The 17638-nt window shown below is 35.4% G+C and overlaps 2 protein-coding genes across 5 annotated transcripts in view; one reads left to right on the plus strand and one right to left on the minus strand.

Moving 5' to 3' along the window:
- LOC106152649 (MPN domain-containing protein) overlaps positions 1-1050 on the minus strand; it is a 19685-nt gene extending 18635 nt beyond the window's left edge. For 2 of the 4 annotated variants that reach the window (XM_013526322.3, XM_087003478.1), the window contains exon 1: positions 688-874. In XM_013526322.3, the coding sequence (XP_013381776.2) occupies positions 688-763 (76 nt within the window). In that variant the 5' untranslated portion in view covers positions 764-874. Of the gene's footprint in view, positions 1-687; positions 875-939 lie in introns of those variants that run through there. The other 2 variants (XM_087003477.1, XM_087003476.1) reach the window with 2 other exon arrangements.
- On the plus strand, positions 918-12481 carry LOC106152650 (COP9 signalosome complex subunit 8). The gene is made up of 7 exons (XM_013526323.2): positions 918-1048; positions 2007-2077; positions 2675-2723; positions 5906-6035; positions 9900-10007; positions 11553-11615; positions 11859-12481. Exons 1-7 carry the CDS (start codon positions 977-979, stop codon positions 11936-11938), a joined length of 573 nt encoding a protein of 190 aa, XP_013381777.2. The 5' UTR covers positions 918-976; the 3' UTR covers positions 11939-12481.
- Positions 12482-17638: the final 5157 nt, after the last annotated feature.

Consider the following 17638-nt stretch of genomic DNA (forward strand, 5'->3'; position numbering starts at 1 on the left):
GGCAGTACACACTGACACAGTAGGATTTTGTCAATTTTGATGTAATATTACATAATGATTAACAGCATAATTACCACTAATTTTTAATTATCTACTGTCAATAACATGGACATATAGAAAATTTGATTACTTCATGCCCATGGGAGACTTAAGTCCCAAAGTGTAAATGCCAATATTATGAGAAAAATTCATCAAGGTCTGCATTGCTGTAAATGATCCCCGAGATGACCAATAAACATGAATCCTATTCTGAGTTTTATTTTCCATAATGCACAGCTGTAAAACAGACTGGTACATGTACAATGTATATGTCTGTGTTTGATTTAAGCGCGGTTTGAGTGTCATTTTTTGGCTAAGAATGAGTTTAAAATACACAGCAATGTTTGGAAACACAAAATAGTTTGTCATAATAAGACAAATCCATCACCTTTCACATGAAAGCACCTCCATTGTAATACAACACATACGTATATTTTGACAGACTTTCAAAAATGATAACCTATACAGTTTCCCCAGTCAGTGGCAGTGCTGTGGACGATCGACATGCATTTATGCAATATACATTACGTGACATAAGAGTGAACTCATACAAACTCAATTGAGCTCATTTATGAAAATGTTGGAAAAAATGAAATAATGTACTGAAAAAGTGCTGTAAATTACTGGACAACTACAGAGGGTGCTTACCCATTGTATGATGGGGTTTGTGCGTACCCGTCTTTTCGTTCTTTGTTTTGTTCCGGAAATTATGTACGGCAGTCATTCTGCATACGCAAAGAAAACAAACCGAATACTCTTCAACATATTACTATTACCTACTGGTTTTTACAGTATAATCATAATAAAGATTGAAAATTAAAGCATGAGGCCGAACAGATATTGAAAATTCTTAATATATCCTCAAAATGAACGATAGCTTTTCAACTCCGTAACACTCACCTTTCAACACCAGCTTACTTCCGTTAGCTTTCGCGACATGCCTTCCGCGATGACAACAGTCGAGGAACTTACGCAGCTTGGAAAACAATTAGAAAATCAGGAATTAGAGGTAAACTAAAAAGTCTGTATTGTAAGAATTTCTCATGTCGTAAATCAGGTAAAGGTGATTGAGTACTTGATAATTTCTCGTCTGCCATTTCTTCGCAAAATGTGATCAAGCAGTTTAGTCTTTACTTGCCTCAGTTTGCGGGTCTTTTAAAAGGTACAAATGGATAGAATTGGACCGACAAAGACCGCTAGGTACGCAAATAAAACCTCTCTGAGATCGCATTTGGGTTCTGCATCGTAGAAATTAATTTACTTCAGACATGCTGAAAACTATTCAGAATGGTCGGACATTTGGGCCGGTAGTAATGGAAAATGGGTACTTTTGTAGTATACCCCCCCCCCCCCCCCCCACCCTGTAACTTTCGCTTTTCAAATAGTTTTTTACAGTTTTTTTACATTTTGTTGTTCATCTATGTCAAAACTGTTTAAATAAAATGTTTTTGTAATTACCTGTGGTCTTTTTCAAGTTACCAGTATTATTAGGGTAGCTCACTTTGTTTGTGAATGTGATAGGTTTGAAATGGAAGGGAAAAACGCTTTGGGTCTTATATAATTTTATTTGTGAAGTATGTTGATTGATGGCTGTGAATTCAAAATTGCGGCTCTTAAAACTCCTTTGGACCGACTAAGTCAAATTTTTTACCAGTCAAGACAAATTTTGCCAGTCATGACTGATCGGACTGACGATTTCAGCATGTCTGTACTTTTGAACCAGAAAGATGTTTTATAAACAACTACCACAGGCACAGTAGACTAAGCGGTGTACCTAAACACTGTCCACAACCAAGCACAACCGACCACTATCATCCACAACCGTCCACAAGCATTCTCCCATATGGAATAGTTGGAAAATCGGGTAATAATTAGAAAATTAACATAAGACAGTGCCTTGCTGTGAAAAAAAAAAAAAACGTATAGGGCCCAGAAAGAGGTCATGGACAACTGTTTATTATTTTCAGTCCCCAGGAGGTGTTGCCACCCCGCAAATTTATGGACAACTGCTGACTATTTACCTTGTGCAAAATGACTTGTAAGTATAAATATTAGACTTTTTACATTTTGGAAAACAGTAAGCTATTTAAAGACACACATTGGAAGATTTTCCTGCAAAAAAAAGCTCATACATATGAATTATCTGGGAGTAATTGATATTTTTCTCTTACCAACCGACCAATGATCCCCCTTTCATGACACTTCCCATTTACTAACTCTGTAATGATCTGGGAAAATTCAAAAGTCCTTTAATGTTTTTTTTTTTTTTCAAATTCCACCATTCCTCCAAGTCAGTTATCACAATGACTTCAGGGTTGTGCACGGTTTAGAATAGTGCCAAACTAAATGACTGTTAGAGAGAATTGCCAGGAGTTAGTCAGTTTGATAACTTTCGGCAACATCAATTCATGGCATTTATAATATATGCAAAAATATTATCAAAAAGTATTACGTGGCTTCAGATAAATTCACAAAAGTGGTTTATGTGCTTAACATGTGTTAAAATCTTATCTTGTCACGTTAAGGCTATCATTAAAATTATATCATCAGTTCTGTCCCTTATTAAACTATGACAAAAGCTATTTAGTGGTGATAATTTTTTTCCTCACATTTTTATTTATGCGTTTATTTTCAGAAATAATGCCAAATATCTGTGGAAGAGAATACCTGCAGCAGTAAAGTCGGTACGTATAGTGCACTACTGTTCAGAGATATTTTCTGACAGTCTTCCAAATTTATCTTTGTTGATCCATCCTCCATTTTTGACAGAATTCTGACAAAAAAAAATTAGATGCTCATCACTGTAAACTTGAAAATTTCTAACCCTCTTCTGAAAGACCCAGAAGATGGCCTGCATAAAATGTTTCTCAGATTAAAAATGCTTCTGTATAGACCCATTTGAGCCTGCGTCATCAACACAAACGGCAGCCATACTGGAGGGAAACCCGAATCATCTGCTGCCCATGAACAAGCCATGTCTGTACAAGTAAATTATCAAAAAAACACAGAAGCGTTTGATGACAGGTACGAAAGGCAGCTAGATGACACACAAGGTAGAAGCAGCAAAAAAATATTCCTAGATCTTTGTGACCAGCTGAGGAGACAGGATTTGAACATCAGGAGACTGAAATCCAGTGCATGACAGGAGTTATTTAATTGGATTTGTATGAAGCGACACTCAGAACTGAAAATATAACACTGAAAGAACGGATCAGTTCTTTTTATTTGTCAGAGAAATTTCGAGAAAATGATCATTGGGTTCTGAATTTTACTCGTTTTCCTAACTTTGCTCTTTTAATGATTGTTTTTGAAGAGAATCTGCCAAGTATGTTTATTTGTTCTCAATTCCAAAGTTATCACAACTCTGTAGAAAACAAGAATCATTCTGCCATGCATGTTAATTGCATGTGACTTTAAAGTGTCTCCTCATCCCTTTCAAAAATTTTGGTCACATGTAACAATGTCATGTATGTACACTCCAAACCTTTTGTCCCATGGCCTGACGGGAATTGCTAAAGAAAATCTGACTATACACATTTAGTTCTTGTAGGTTGCGCATTCTTAACAATTGTGACCACCAGTTGTGGACTTCTAAATAAATTGACAAATTGCTTAGTAACAGCATCTAGGGCCCCTGATAATCTGTCATTGAATTGTGCAACATAATGTCATCAATGTTGTGCATTTCATGTTTACTTTTATTCATACAAAATGTGCACTTTTCCTATATGTTTAAGCAAATGGTTGCAGAAATGAAGATCAATTCATGAACTGAATTATTGTTATTTTACATTGGTTATCATAAATACATAAGTGTGAAAAATGCCTTGCTTCTGTGAATGACTGAACTAATAATAAAATGCTAACATGAATGGTTGCATTCATGGTGAAATATTAAACTCTCTCAAACAACAGTCGTGTCACATATACTTCCTAATGAACCAAAATGAAGTTCAAGAATGCTGAAATAATTTCTGACAGGTTACGATGTAGAGATAAGTCATATCTGACAGCAATATTTCATGTCATAACATAATCCTGCATACATTCTTCCTTGAGTCCATAAGGGTTGATCCCAATGATCAGCTCAAATTTCTCTTTATATCTATCCTTTATGAAAAAAGTTGCTTTTATGAAAGGTTAAACTTATGATTACACATTAAACTCTCTCAAACTATAACTGTTATTATCCAATGAACAAGAAAAAAGTACAAGATAACTGAACTCTCTTCTGACAACACAATGTTGTATAATAATTGTGCATTTTAAGTTCAAGATTATCTTGAAAGACATAAGGGTTAAGAGCTCATTGGTCACATGATCTGTTATTGTCCAATCAAAATGCCTCATATGACCTTCCACAGTGCTAGGTGTCATGTTTAATGCTTATATGTTTGGATTTAATTTCTTATTGAAGTGGTTCTAAGCAAAAATGTTTTCGTATTTTGTTGGCCCATATCATGGTTCAGGAGAATATAAAGTTTTTAGCTTTTGTAGTTATTGAGAAAAGTTAAGATATTGGTACCAAAATTGTCTTGGTAGGACAAATTGATAATTATTAATCCATTATTTTATAATCAAATATTTTTGAATCTAATGCACTTGACTAAATGTAAGAAATAAGTTATATGTAATATATTTAGCCTTTATTGTTTAAAATGATCACTATTATGAAAAATATATCAAAAATAAAAATGTCCTTCTGTAACACTATTTTATAAGTTTTCCAGATAAAAGTGTCAATAAAATCATAATTAATCGTCAAAACCTAAAATTTCTTTTGGATTCTGGTGTCTTATGGTGTCTGGTTTCAGAAATTATAAGTTTTGTAAATAGGATTCTTTTTTTTTTTAATTTTGAGGTCTGCAGACCAAATACCATGGAATGGGCGTATTCCCAGAGCTTTTAGATCGATCTATCCCCACGGGGAGTCTCACTAGATTACTGTCTGATAATTCGGTTTGAATGTCCGTCCCGCCTACTACAAGCTGTAAGGGGGTAATTAACTTTCGTGCCCGCTCGGCTGACAGCTACTTAGCGTGAACCCCCAGGGGGTTAGGTTGATCTAAAGTAGATCGATCTAATCTCTGGGAATGGGGTCTAAGTCGCTTTGATGTCTGGCTTGCCTGCTAAAGCTGCTAAACAATACTTTTAATTAAAATTACCCATTATCAGCTTCAGTAGGCATGACAGACATCTAAGCCGCTTAAGTTAATTGCAGTTAAGCAAGAATCCCCTTGAAGATAGTTCGATCCAAAGTTAGTACAATAGTCGTCTCTGGGAATGGTCTCTAATTTCATATTTATCTTGACCTACCCCTGTAGATCCCCACCCTTCTCTCTCTCTCTCTCTCTCTCTCTCTCTCTCTCTCTCTCTCTCTCTCTCTTTATTTTGACTGACCATGAAAATTTGATGCTCACAGGCCCTGCTTAAGTGAAAATTTGCCATTTTGAAAATTACATAGCTGAAACATGATTTTAGGGAAGAAGAAAAAGTATCATGGTGGATTAAATGAAAAATTGACAATTATATTAGCTTATTATTGATCTACTTAAAGTTTGCCTTCAAAACAGAGAAAATTAAATGGCTCATAATTCATTTGAAATCAAGTTTGAGGAAAAAACCTTTGGCATAAGTTAGTCAACGAGATGCTTTTATCTGCCAAGTTATGAATGGTTTTGAAAACCACCACCTTGCCACTTTGGCTGGTACCTAAAAAATTGCACTTTAAAATTAAATAAAATTATACTGTGTTCTGTTAAAATTGTGTTATATAACGTAGTCATACACTGCCACACTCAGTGCTTTGATTTTTATTGCCAGATTGTAATAGCTCTAAAGCTCATTAATGTTTATCTTGTTTCAGGCTAACCCTGAATTGGGGAACATTTGGACCATAGGCCAGAAGATGTGGCAGAAAGATTTTGCTGGGATTTATGAAGCTATTAATAAGGACTGGTCTGATAATCTCAAACCCACGATGGCAACACTTTTAGGTAGGGCAATTTTTTATATACAGACACACCATATCTGTACATATAACTGTCACCTGCATCTGTTGGCGCCGTCGTGACCGTGCAGTTTTAGTGATAATAAGTGGAAACACGTTTGACATTTTGTCTTCATACTGACAGTTCTGATGAATATTTATAAAATGGAGGTCAAGTTAGAAAATCAGCTTGATCTGACCATTTTTATATACAGACACCATAAGACACTACACAGACACTGTAAGTCTGTCCATGCATTGCCGTTGCTGTCACCATCAATGTCACTGTCTGACATTTGCCCCATAACTTCCAAACCATATTTTTGTTTTTCTTAAAATTTTCTGAGTGGTTTTGTTTGGTAAAGAGGCAGGTCACTATCGAAAATTGGCAATTATTGTTTTTTTTTTCTTTTATCACAATTTTGGTGATGTTTAGTTAGCCTCATAACTTTCAAAACATAGTTTGGTTTTTACTCTAAATTTACTGAGTGGCTTTGCTTGGTAAAGAGGTATGTTGCTTTCGAAATTTAGCATGATCACTTTACAATTTACGGTAATTATTCTTTTTTTTTCACAATATTGGTGTCGTTTGCCTCATAACTTTCAAACTGTATTTTGGTTTTTACTCTAAATTAACTGAGTTTGGTGAGGCAGGTTGCTTGAGAAAATCAGCATTATCAGTTTACATTTATGGTAATTATTCTTTTTTTTTTTTTATGTGTGAAATTTTCATTTTTCACACATAAGCATTTTTAGTGGCACCTATATCACATGGAATTGAATCACTTGCTAGTTTTTCCGTGTCCATGTTACCTTTAGCTCATAATTTGAAAGGGTAGGAGTGATTATGCTTATTTAAAGGATTATCTGGCAGTGCGTCAAAATTGGCCAAAACATTTTGTGCCCTTTTTTCTGTAAATTTTTTGACAGCATTGTTGCCTTATGTATGGTGTCTGTATATTTGTCAGCTTTTCTGTCTAATTCTGAAAATTTGTTCATGTCTTTGATGACAACTTTCAATGTTTCCATAACATAGCTATGCCATATGTTCATGCAGGAAGTAAGTTACAAGGGGAAACATTTGTATACAGTCAATTAGCATGTCTGTTTATATTCTGATCACTATATGTCCATTTCATTGATCTCCAAAACATTTTTTCTGGGCAATACCACACAGGGGCGATGTCAGATATTAAAAAATTGCCCTGTTATGTCATAAATTGTTGAAAATGTAAATAAACTCATTCACTACAGTTATCTCTTGTATACATATTAGCATTTTCAAGGTGTGACTTTGAAATTTCATGGGCCTAAAGACCTTTGGCATAATCATATTTTCTAAATATCTGTGCTGCCTACAGTGCATATTAAAAATCTGTGGTGATTATGCTTTTGAACATTATGTAACATTGCATCAAAATTGAAGAAAGCCCTATTTTGACACTACAGTGACCTTTTAAGGAAAGTGATGTCACCTGTGATTCTCAAACTTAACAGCCTAACACTATAAGTGGTCTCCGTTTTTTTGTATTCCATACAGTTTTCGAATTATGCTGTATCAAAAAGTACATTGTGGTGGTGAAAGCAAAATGTGCACTATGGTAATGGATAATAAATTTTGAACCCCAGAAAAATAAAACATAAGGCTTGGCGAGGCAGACAACTTCTGGTCAAAAATGACATTATTTCATGAAATTTGAACATCTGGAACTTCTGAGCATCTCCCATTTCAAGAATTTGAATTGGAAGTCACATACTGGCAATTTACTGTGACCTTAAAATTGACCTTTGACCTACTTTTTAGTATTAATTGAACTTTGATTGTACCATTTTTAGTTATATTTTTTTTGCATATTTTGAGAATTCTTGTTGATTGCATTTTATAGAGCTTGTCAAGCACAAGACTGGTGGTGGTGTCCCTTTTTTTTTTTTTGGGGGGGGGGGTCCATACGAATGCGCTTACTCCAGCTGATGGTACAATATCTGGAGGCGGTATCCCCTCTCAGATCCTCTAGCTTTTCTTAAAGTTATGCCATTGTTAATGAAATGTTAGTTCTTCACATATTGGCATTTTCAAGGTGTGTTTTTAACTTCCATGCACTTGAAAAGCTTTGCTAGTCACATTTTATGAATATCCAATTGATGGTGATTTAATATTATGCAGTATTGCATCAAAATTGATAAAAAAATTATTTCGTGTGCTTCCACTACAAATCACCCTGAGCTTCAGAGATAACTTGACGCTAACCTCTTCACTATAGCCTATCTTCATCGTGTCAAGTTACCTCTGACCACATTCGATTGCCCCCGCCGCCCGCCAATCAAATTTAAAGCCCGCACTCAATGACTCATTGAACTACCTAGCCAATGAACGCAAACGAGTCAAAGCGCGCTTTGTTCAAATCCGGACCAATCAGAGATAAGGCTCAATATCAGGGACTTGCCGTAACCTGTGGGCAGCATGCAAAATACATCATCCCTCAGTAGATAATGATGCAAGGCCTCAAACTGCTCTGGTTTCAATTCCGATATACTCATATTTTGCAAAGAATCAAGAGATAACTTAACACATTATTTTAAGTAGTCACTCGTAGAAGATGCCATGCTTTCTTTGTGTACGGTTATGCACTCGGCACTACTCGGATGTGCCGATTTTCAGAAACTGCACAGACCCAACCTATAATATAATGGGCAGGTATTACCCTTAGGGTCATCTTTCATCTTAGTGAGTATGGGGTCAGTCAGTGCATTTTCACGGGAGAAGCAGCCATTAGAAGCCAAAACTGAAAGCTTTTTTAAATTCTGGAACTATTAATGCTAGAGACCATTTGTTTTTTGCAATTTATAAAACTTGTCAAGCGCAACTCTGGAAGTGTCCATTTTTTTGTTTTCCATAAGTTTTACGAGTTGCCCATATCAAAAAGTACCACCTGGTGGTGAAAATAAAATGTAAAATAAATTTTGGAGTTACAGTAATGTGCCATGAATTTCGGGTCAGGAAAAGATAACATGAGGCTAAGTGAAGGACAGACAACATCCTGTCAAAATTGACAGAATTTTGTGAAATTCGAACATCTGGAATTTCTGAACACCTTCCATTTCATGAATTTCGACCAAAACAATCATTTTGTTATTTTAATTAATTTCTTCTATATGAAATTCATGGCACATTACTGTAACTCCAAAATTAGCAAAGATTCACCCATAGTTACTGTTGAACTTGAATAGGAAGTCATATACTGGCAATCTTAATGTGACCTTGAAATTGACTTTTGACCTTCTTTTCATTATGAACTGAACTTTGCAAGGTTTCTGTCCCTTATATCTTCAAAACTGGAAGAGATAAGCCCATAGTTACTATTGAATTTGAATAGGAAGTCATATACTTACAATCTAACTGTGGCCTTAAAATTGACCTTTGACCCACTTTTCACCATGAACTAAACTTTTCTATTCCTTAAATCTCCAAAACTGGCCTAGGTACATCCATAGTTACTATTGAACTTGAATAGGAAGATATATACTGGCAATCTAACTTTGACCTACTTTTCACCATAAACTGAACTTTGTAACTTTTATATCCCTTTTATCTCCAAAACTGGCTGAGATATGCCCATAGTTACTATTGAACTTCTTTTTTTTTATACGAATGTGCTTACTCCAGCTGATGATACAATACCCAGAGGCAGTATTGCCTCTCTGATCCTCTAGGTTTTCTTTGTTGATGACTGTACATTTGACAGCTTTGCTGCCTTCTTTCTTTTTCTTTTTTTTTTTTTTTTTTTTTTTGTGCTGTCTTTGGCATCTAGTTTTATTTATTTTTAGTTTGTTTAATCGTGTTTAAAACAAACTTCTAACCATATCATTACAGAGTCTACTAGACGAAGGGTGTTCAACCTGGTAGCCCAGGCGTACTCCTCTGTCAGTGGAGACCAGTTTGCTCAAATGATGGGGATGTCAGTGGAAGAGGCTGTGCAGGGTGAGTGCCACTTTTAGTAGCCAGTATGCATCTTGACTGAAGCTTGGGTAAAAATTTAGTTTTAGTTCCAATAGATCAGCATAAACTGCTTATTATTGTGGTTTTAGGATTGGGTGATGTGTTATAGGAGGTCTGAGATCTGGTTGTGGTTAAGGGGATAACAAAAAAAAAATGGGGTTTCCTTGGGTAAAGGACAGTTTCCCATTCTTGCCAATGATTAATGAATCCATTCTGACATTCACAGTTAGTACCTGTTTTTTTTTTTAAGTTTGGGTTTTTGTAATATTCTCTTAAGAGATTATTACGGAGTGTAGCCATCTATGGAGGTCACATGATCTGATGGCAAGCACAAATTCCAGAATAATTGTGATAAATGCCATTTTGGTAGTAAAATAGAATATATTATATATTATATTTATATATTATATTTCTATGAGTTGTTTTCAGTATATTTATTATAAAATATGGATATCATATGAACAGTTGTTATCCCTTTAAGAAGAGGTACCTGTTTATGTAAACCTATGTGTGTCTGTCAGCCGTAATTTGGGTCATTTTACCTTTAAGTGCTAAATTTTATTTTTTCATATTTTTAATTTACATTAAATTTAATGGCTTTGTCTGGTAATAAAATGCATTTCTTAATGAAAATCTGCATTATTGGATTATTTTTAAAAAGTAATTGATAAAGATTTTCTTTTCTCTGCATATATTTGGGTGACATTTACCCCATTTACCCAACCTGCATTTTTAGACAGACATTGAAACATCAGTATTCAGCCATCTAAGACTGCCAAATTGTATTTTTGTCTTCTCTTACTTTAAAATTACTGAGTAGCTTTGTTTGATGTTTTAAAAAAGGTTCCATGTGAGAATCAGCTTGATCAGACTAATTGATTGTTTGAATTAACCTTTTTAATTTCTTTAATGTGTCATCTTTAATGTCTAGTTTTATAATTCCAAATTTGCTGAGTGGCTTTGTATGGTGAAAAGGCATCTTCCTTTAAAAAGAAAAGAACTTGTCTACAAAACATTTCAAAAACATCTCACTACTTAAGTCAACTTTGTTTGAAGGAGATTTTGATTATAATATATACAAAATTTAAGCAGCAGGCAACCGTGCAACTAAGTGCCAGGAAATCTGTTGCAGTTGTGGCACATAACTATGCAATCTCTCGAAACTCTTTTGGTTTTCCAACAAGGATAATTATTTGTAGGAATGACTTGTTTTGTTAGATGTAAACCCTTAGATTTGTCAACTTTGCTGTCTGATTTTGTTAGCATATTAGATAAATGATTACTGACTGGTTGCTTCTCTCATAATTGAAATTGGAGAGTGATGGAAGGCAAGTAGAAACTTATGAAATGTACAAATAACCCAGCTTTTGATATAGATTAGACAAAAGGCAGTCACTCCTGACTTGTAAATAACATTGAATCTTGGCCTTTTTTCTCAAATCTGCATGGTATAGGTCATATATTTCTGTTTGAAATGGGTCTCCTAAAAATGTTTGATGAAATGTTATCTTGTTCTCTATCCTTAAGCTGCAGTGTCTCAGGATTGGAAGGCAGATGCTCAGACAAGACTCGTCATACCTGTCAGATCAGGTGAGAATGAGCCAAGAAAAAATTGTCATAATACTTCTTCTGTATATAATCCTGCTTGAAAAATAATAGTTTACATGATTATAATTGCAAGGTTCATTAAAACTGGTCATACAAGCTATTACAAGAGATATTGTAAAATATATTCTAGTTTTTAAGTTTAGAACCCAAATTGAAAAGCAATATTTCAGTCATCTCCAAGCGTTTATGATTTTATTTCATTTCAAATTCATTTTTCTCTTTCAGCACCACAGTCGGAGACCTCAGTTCCTAGTGAACAAATGCTAGAAAGACTCACTGATTTTGTGTCATTTTTAGAAAACTGATACTATAAACAAATACTCAACACTGAAAGAAAGACATGGAATAAAACTGATATTGACTGGGGATGGATGAGGTTGGAAGTTCATATCCTTGTAAACGTGTCATGTTAGATGATGTTGTAGCAGATTGCTGCAAAGGAAAGTCTTAGCTGTTACATTATGGAGAAGATTCAGTATTCCCTTATATTAAATGTGCTTGGTGGTAAGAAGGAAATTGTATTTACTTTTTTTCTAACATAGGAAGAGGAAATTATTTTCAACATAACTATAAGGATGTTTCAGAAATGTATTCTACTTATAACTGGCGAATAAAATTAAAACTTAACTTAGTGGTGATTTTAAATAGGACTTGAATTATTTTTGAAGTGTAAGACAAATTTGAGGGATCGATGACATCAAGGAGTTATAACATAGAGGGGGTAAAATTTTGATTTCATTTTTTTAGTGTTGAACCAATTATTTGCATGCCCACATATTTTGTGACATTTAGTCAGTGGAAGCTGGCAAAGGACCTCATACACCCACCCCCACCCCACCACTCCAAAGTCTTCATAAATGTACACCCACTAAGGTAAATGGAGAATTGGAAGTGTGTCTAGATATCAGCCCAGGAGCCACCGGTCTGCCGCTAGGTGGTTTTTAGACAAACCGGAAGTCACACTTTTGAATCGGCCAAAATTTTGGAGATTTATAGGGTGTCAGAAACGGTGTAACAGTATACTGTAATATATCGGCTATGAACGTACTCAGGGTTACATTATGTACATTGGCATATTGAGAAATAAATTTTGAATAATGTGAGATGCACCACCAGTTGATCTAGAGCCTATTTGGAGTTAAAAATTAGTTTGAAATTGAAAATTTATGAAAGCTTTAACAGAAGTTCATCTTTAACTCTGATCTTTGTATCTATAGAGGCCTCTGCACAACTTTTAATTACCAGTAAGTTGTGGTGAATTTATTCAGCTTTCTGTCATTGTAAGCATGTAAAGAACTTTGCCTAAAGCTGTGAATGGCACAAATCAATTCACGGCTGTGTAAGCCTGAAAACTCGAACTTACAATATCTGTATGTTAGCCTCGCTTTTGTGTATTAGCCTTGCTTCAGCCTTGTTTTAGTTTTTACCTAACACAGTATTACTTATATAGAGCAACTAAGAATTGGGGACAATGAATATGATTTTTCTAGGCACTTATCATGGTGCTAATATAAATGAATTTTAATTTTTTTTTCATTGTAAATAAAGCTTTTTTATTACATGAGGCCAACTTATGAGGGTATTCATTTCATTAAAATATGAAAAATAACAAATGAAAGACAATTTATATTTAATCACATTATTATATATTCTATTTTATTTTATTTTTACATTTCAACTACTCTGAAACATTTCAAATACACTGAAACATGGTATCACTAACAGAAAATGTCAAGATTGTTACACCCACCAGTTATTAAAACTGTGCAAATATGTATACCAGGGGGTACATGTATGTTGCAAAAATTGTTATGTTACATTTCATTGTACATTAATTACCCAGTAGGTGATAATTTAATGCTACCTTACTTGACTGGTACACCTTTCTATATATTTAACCAACTAACACACAATTCCCGATTTTAAAGTGGACCACTTCAATTTCTATAAATAGTATAATTTCATAAATTTTCCCAGAGTTAGAAGATTTTCTTTCACTGATACCAGGTACCAATCCATGTTTGCATTTGAATAAACTTGTTTTATTTTCATAAGTAGATTTTATCTATAAGTCACATATATAAAACCTTGCAAAGTAGAAATAAAACAATGTATTGTTTAGTTGCATATACCTAACACTTTTAACTTACTGTGGTTAAAACCTAAAATGATTTCACATACTGCATTTCTGTATACTGATAACCAATAACTATTAATATTAGCAACAGCACAGCTCAATAATATATTTTTTCATCCTTTAGAAGTATGGAGGAGGTTGTGGTGTTCATTGCAACACAGCATTTGGAAATGATGGATGCTTTTGTTATGATAATTGCAGGTCAAGGCACGGCAAAAGGAATAATCCTGGTCCCATTCATGCTATTCAAGCCTAGAAAAAAAACTTATTTTGGTTTTACACGTTTTTTTTCTCAAAAAATTAACACGATACATTTGCACCCCCCCCCCCCCCTCCCCGGCAAGAAAGTAAACATGTTTAAAAGCAAAATTTAAGATTCATACCTTTTAAAACATGCCTATGGTAAGTTTACAATGCTGTATCTTTCCCAACTACTAGACCCCCCCCCCCCCCCCCCCCCCTGCAAACAAGTACATGTACCGCGCGAGTACTCCACCATATGCACATACGTGTATGCAGGACGGATGACAATGTCATTTTGTTAACCACTTCATCTTTTTCACACTTAAACACGGAGAAATTACATAAGAAGCAGAGTTTAAAATATTTAACTGAAACTGTGAGACCAGAACGCCACTGCCATCACTCGATCGAATAAATGATAGCTACCCGGTACAGTGAATATACAGCTTGTTGGAAAATCTACAAATTACAGGCCATCGCACATTAAAAAAATTTTATATGTTCAAAAATGAATGTCAACCTATGAAAAAACAGGAACAGATACAGAAAAATCCTTAAGCTACATTTGGCACAAAAAGTCAAAAATATATGTTTACAATGACGTTTTGTGTGCGGCCATTTTCCTATTCGCCAGTAACTTAGGACTAAGGAGGATACTCATTGAAATCGATACTCGAACATTCCTTAGGTGTATAAAATGTAACTTAAGCATATACTGTATAGTCATGTCGAATTTATTTGTACATAAATCAACTGGTCATTGTATAAACATATGTACATCTAACCTGTCTCTAACTAGAATTCAAACTTGCATATATTATTTGTTAAATTTTAAAGAAATCCCATTTTGTCACTTATTTTCTTTTTATACTGATAAGATGCCAATAGGTGTATCGGTTAGAAGTGCATTATATGTACCAGTCGTGAATATTGGACAGTTTCTTTTCAAGCTTTACGTTTGCTTTAGCTGTATCAACTCAGACAGCCGGATAGACAGAGACGTACGTTGTGTGCTTAATAATTATTATCGCAAAGATAAAACTAATAATATTTTCATCGATTTCATAATATTACCCATTCGGTAGCAATTTTAACTCAATAAAATGATAATGGAAATAGTCACAAAGTTAAACGGACTGAAACTTGTATCAAAACCATTATAACCATTAAAATTATTTTTCCTGCAAAATATATGTTTCGTCTATTATAGCACAAATTTCGTTCAAAGCAGTACTCTCACACTGCATGAAAGTTAGGGCCTAGATGAAAGCAAGGTTCATCAGCTTGTCAATGAATAGGCCTGCATTAGTCTAATTGTCGTGCAGAATTCCCTAATGAAACGTATCACCAATGCTGCTCAATTAGAAGATGAAGAAGGTCCGTTGAGACTACCGATGTCAAAGGCATCGATTTGATAGAACGCCGTGGAAACTATATTACTTCTATATTTGGCGTTCGGTCTCCTTTTGCATGTGCGGTTAGTTCGTTAAATTATAGGTTTAATCGGTTCCAATGCACATTAATAATCAATTATTACATAACCCACATGGATGGTGTTTTATGACGCGAACAACGTAACGGGCGTATATAAATCATCCTGTAGTTCAGTGCAAATTAGTGGTTGAGTAGAATCTAAAGGATTCATGCCACACAGGAGTACAAATACATCGGGGGTTGAAAAGCACTCGATCATTATCATCGCGGTTTCACAAACATGGTTTTCGTCAAAAGTTTCATGGCGTTTCTTTCGCTTGCGTTTGTCTCTTTAAGCATAGATCAAAACATCGGCTATAGACAGCTAGAAAGAGTCATTCGTCAGTGCTTCAATGACATGAACCATGTGCAAACGGACAGGACAAGGTTTTCTGGTCACAGGCAACTCGTGAAATGTTCATCGCTGAAACAAATGTGTACAACAGTCGCTGTCCCCAAAAATGAAACAACGTTGTTCATAAACGCCTCCTGTGGTTTTATAGAAACGCTGAAGTTTAACCATGGCTTGAATTACCCGACATTTGTGCGTCACCGTTGGCAGATTATGGTGCCGACCCAGCACTTCGTGCGGTTAACACTTATAAATTTTTCTCTCGAGTATTCTGGCGAGTTGTGCATATTTGACTTTTTAGCAGTTTTTAACAAATCTTGTGATGAAGGTAATCTTGTTGAGAAGTTGTGTGGTAATCTAGCACCTACAAACAAAACCAATTTGGACATTGACAGTAATCAAATCTGTCTCGAATTCTACAGCGACCAATACATCACTGACAAAGGTTTTAGAATAGGATTTGAAGCCGTCAGTTTTATTAAGTGCTATTCCAAAAATCCAAACTTTCTAACCAGAGATGATGGTCAGTTATCAACGCTGTCCTCAACTGTGACCACTATGTGCCCAAAGCACGTTATCTATCAGTGGCAACTCTCTGTGTCCGTGGGAGGACAGATTCAATTGTGGTGGAACATTAGTTCGAAACTGAATTCTGCCGAGGATCGGAACCATTTCAGGCTACGAATCTTTGAAGGTCCCTGTGAGACGACGTTGATTCATTATGACTCTAGTGTGGATTCAACTTCACCTTTGGCTGGGAGTGTTAAAATAATGAGCTGGAATATGTTCATTGAGTTGGAGTCTCTGATTAGCCAAAGCGTTCAATTCAGTGCGGTTTACAGAACAACGTTTCCGACAGCACTACCTTTTAGCTGCAGTGACGATGGCTCAATCAGTTGTTTTTCGTCAGGAAATAAAACATATCAGTTTCAAAAGCAAGATAACGGTTATCAGTTACAAATTCGTGTGCAAAACAATTTCGGATTACGACGCCATGATATTTCCATATTACCGAGTGAAGGTGGTTACATATTACTAGACCTGAAGAAATTATTTTCTAGTGATAAAAGCGATTTTAGTCTGTTACATACACTTGGTGACCCTAAATGTGTATCTGCCGGATTAGTTTTGGTCGAGGGTATACAGATGGCAAACTCTTCAGGAATACGCCTCGGTCCTATTTGCGAAGAGAGGAATGTCAAACATTGGCGCTCCTTAGAGATCTATCATGATCAGTATCTCTCGGGTTCTTTGTTATTCCGAGGAGGAATTCACATTTTACTCTACGTGTTCGACTACATGGGTGCCGCCAGCCCCCAGGAAACTACTACGGTTAACGTCCACTTTAAACTTGAGGATCACGGCACGAGGAGGATCAACCAAATTTCACCAAAGCTCGAAATTCACCAGCTCGAGGCTCTCTCATGTAAATTCAACACCGCCGCCGTAGAAGTTGAAACTGGAGTCAACAGTTTTCATTTGGGCAGAAACGAATCTTGCGGGATGACTGCCCAAACTTCTGAAGTCTTGTTTCATTCCTCTGTGTACTTACCTCAAAAAGATACCGTTGTGTATGTGACAAGATACAGCAATATAAGAGCCACTGCGTTCCAACATTCCCATCTCCCTCCAGTTCGACCGGACTGCAACCCCCTTACAGTGAACACAGATGCTTCTTCGGCTCTTACCTACGGTTTTTTTGCCACCAGTTCACGCCACCCGTCAAATATCAGCGAAAATGTGTCTTTGTCATTTTATTTTTCAGAACGCTGTTATTTCTATTCAACTTATTATGCAATT

The sequence above is a fragment of the Lingula anatina genome, chromosome 2 (assembly GCF_051362555.1).
Source record: "Lingula anatina isolate TDL-2025a chromosome 2, LinAna3.0, whole genome shotgun sequence".
Taxonomy (NCBI): domain Eukaryota; kingdom Metazoa; phylum Brachiopoda; class Lingulata; order Lingulida; family Lingulidae; genus Lingula; species Lingula anatina.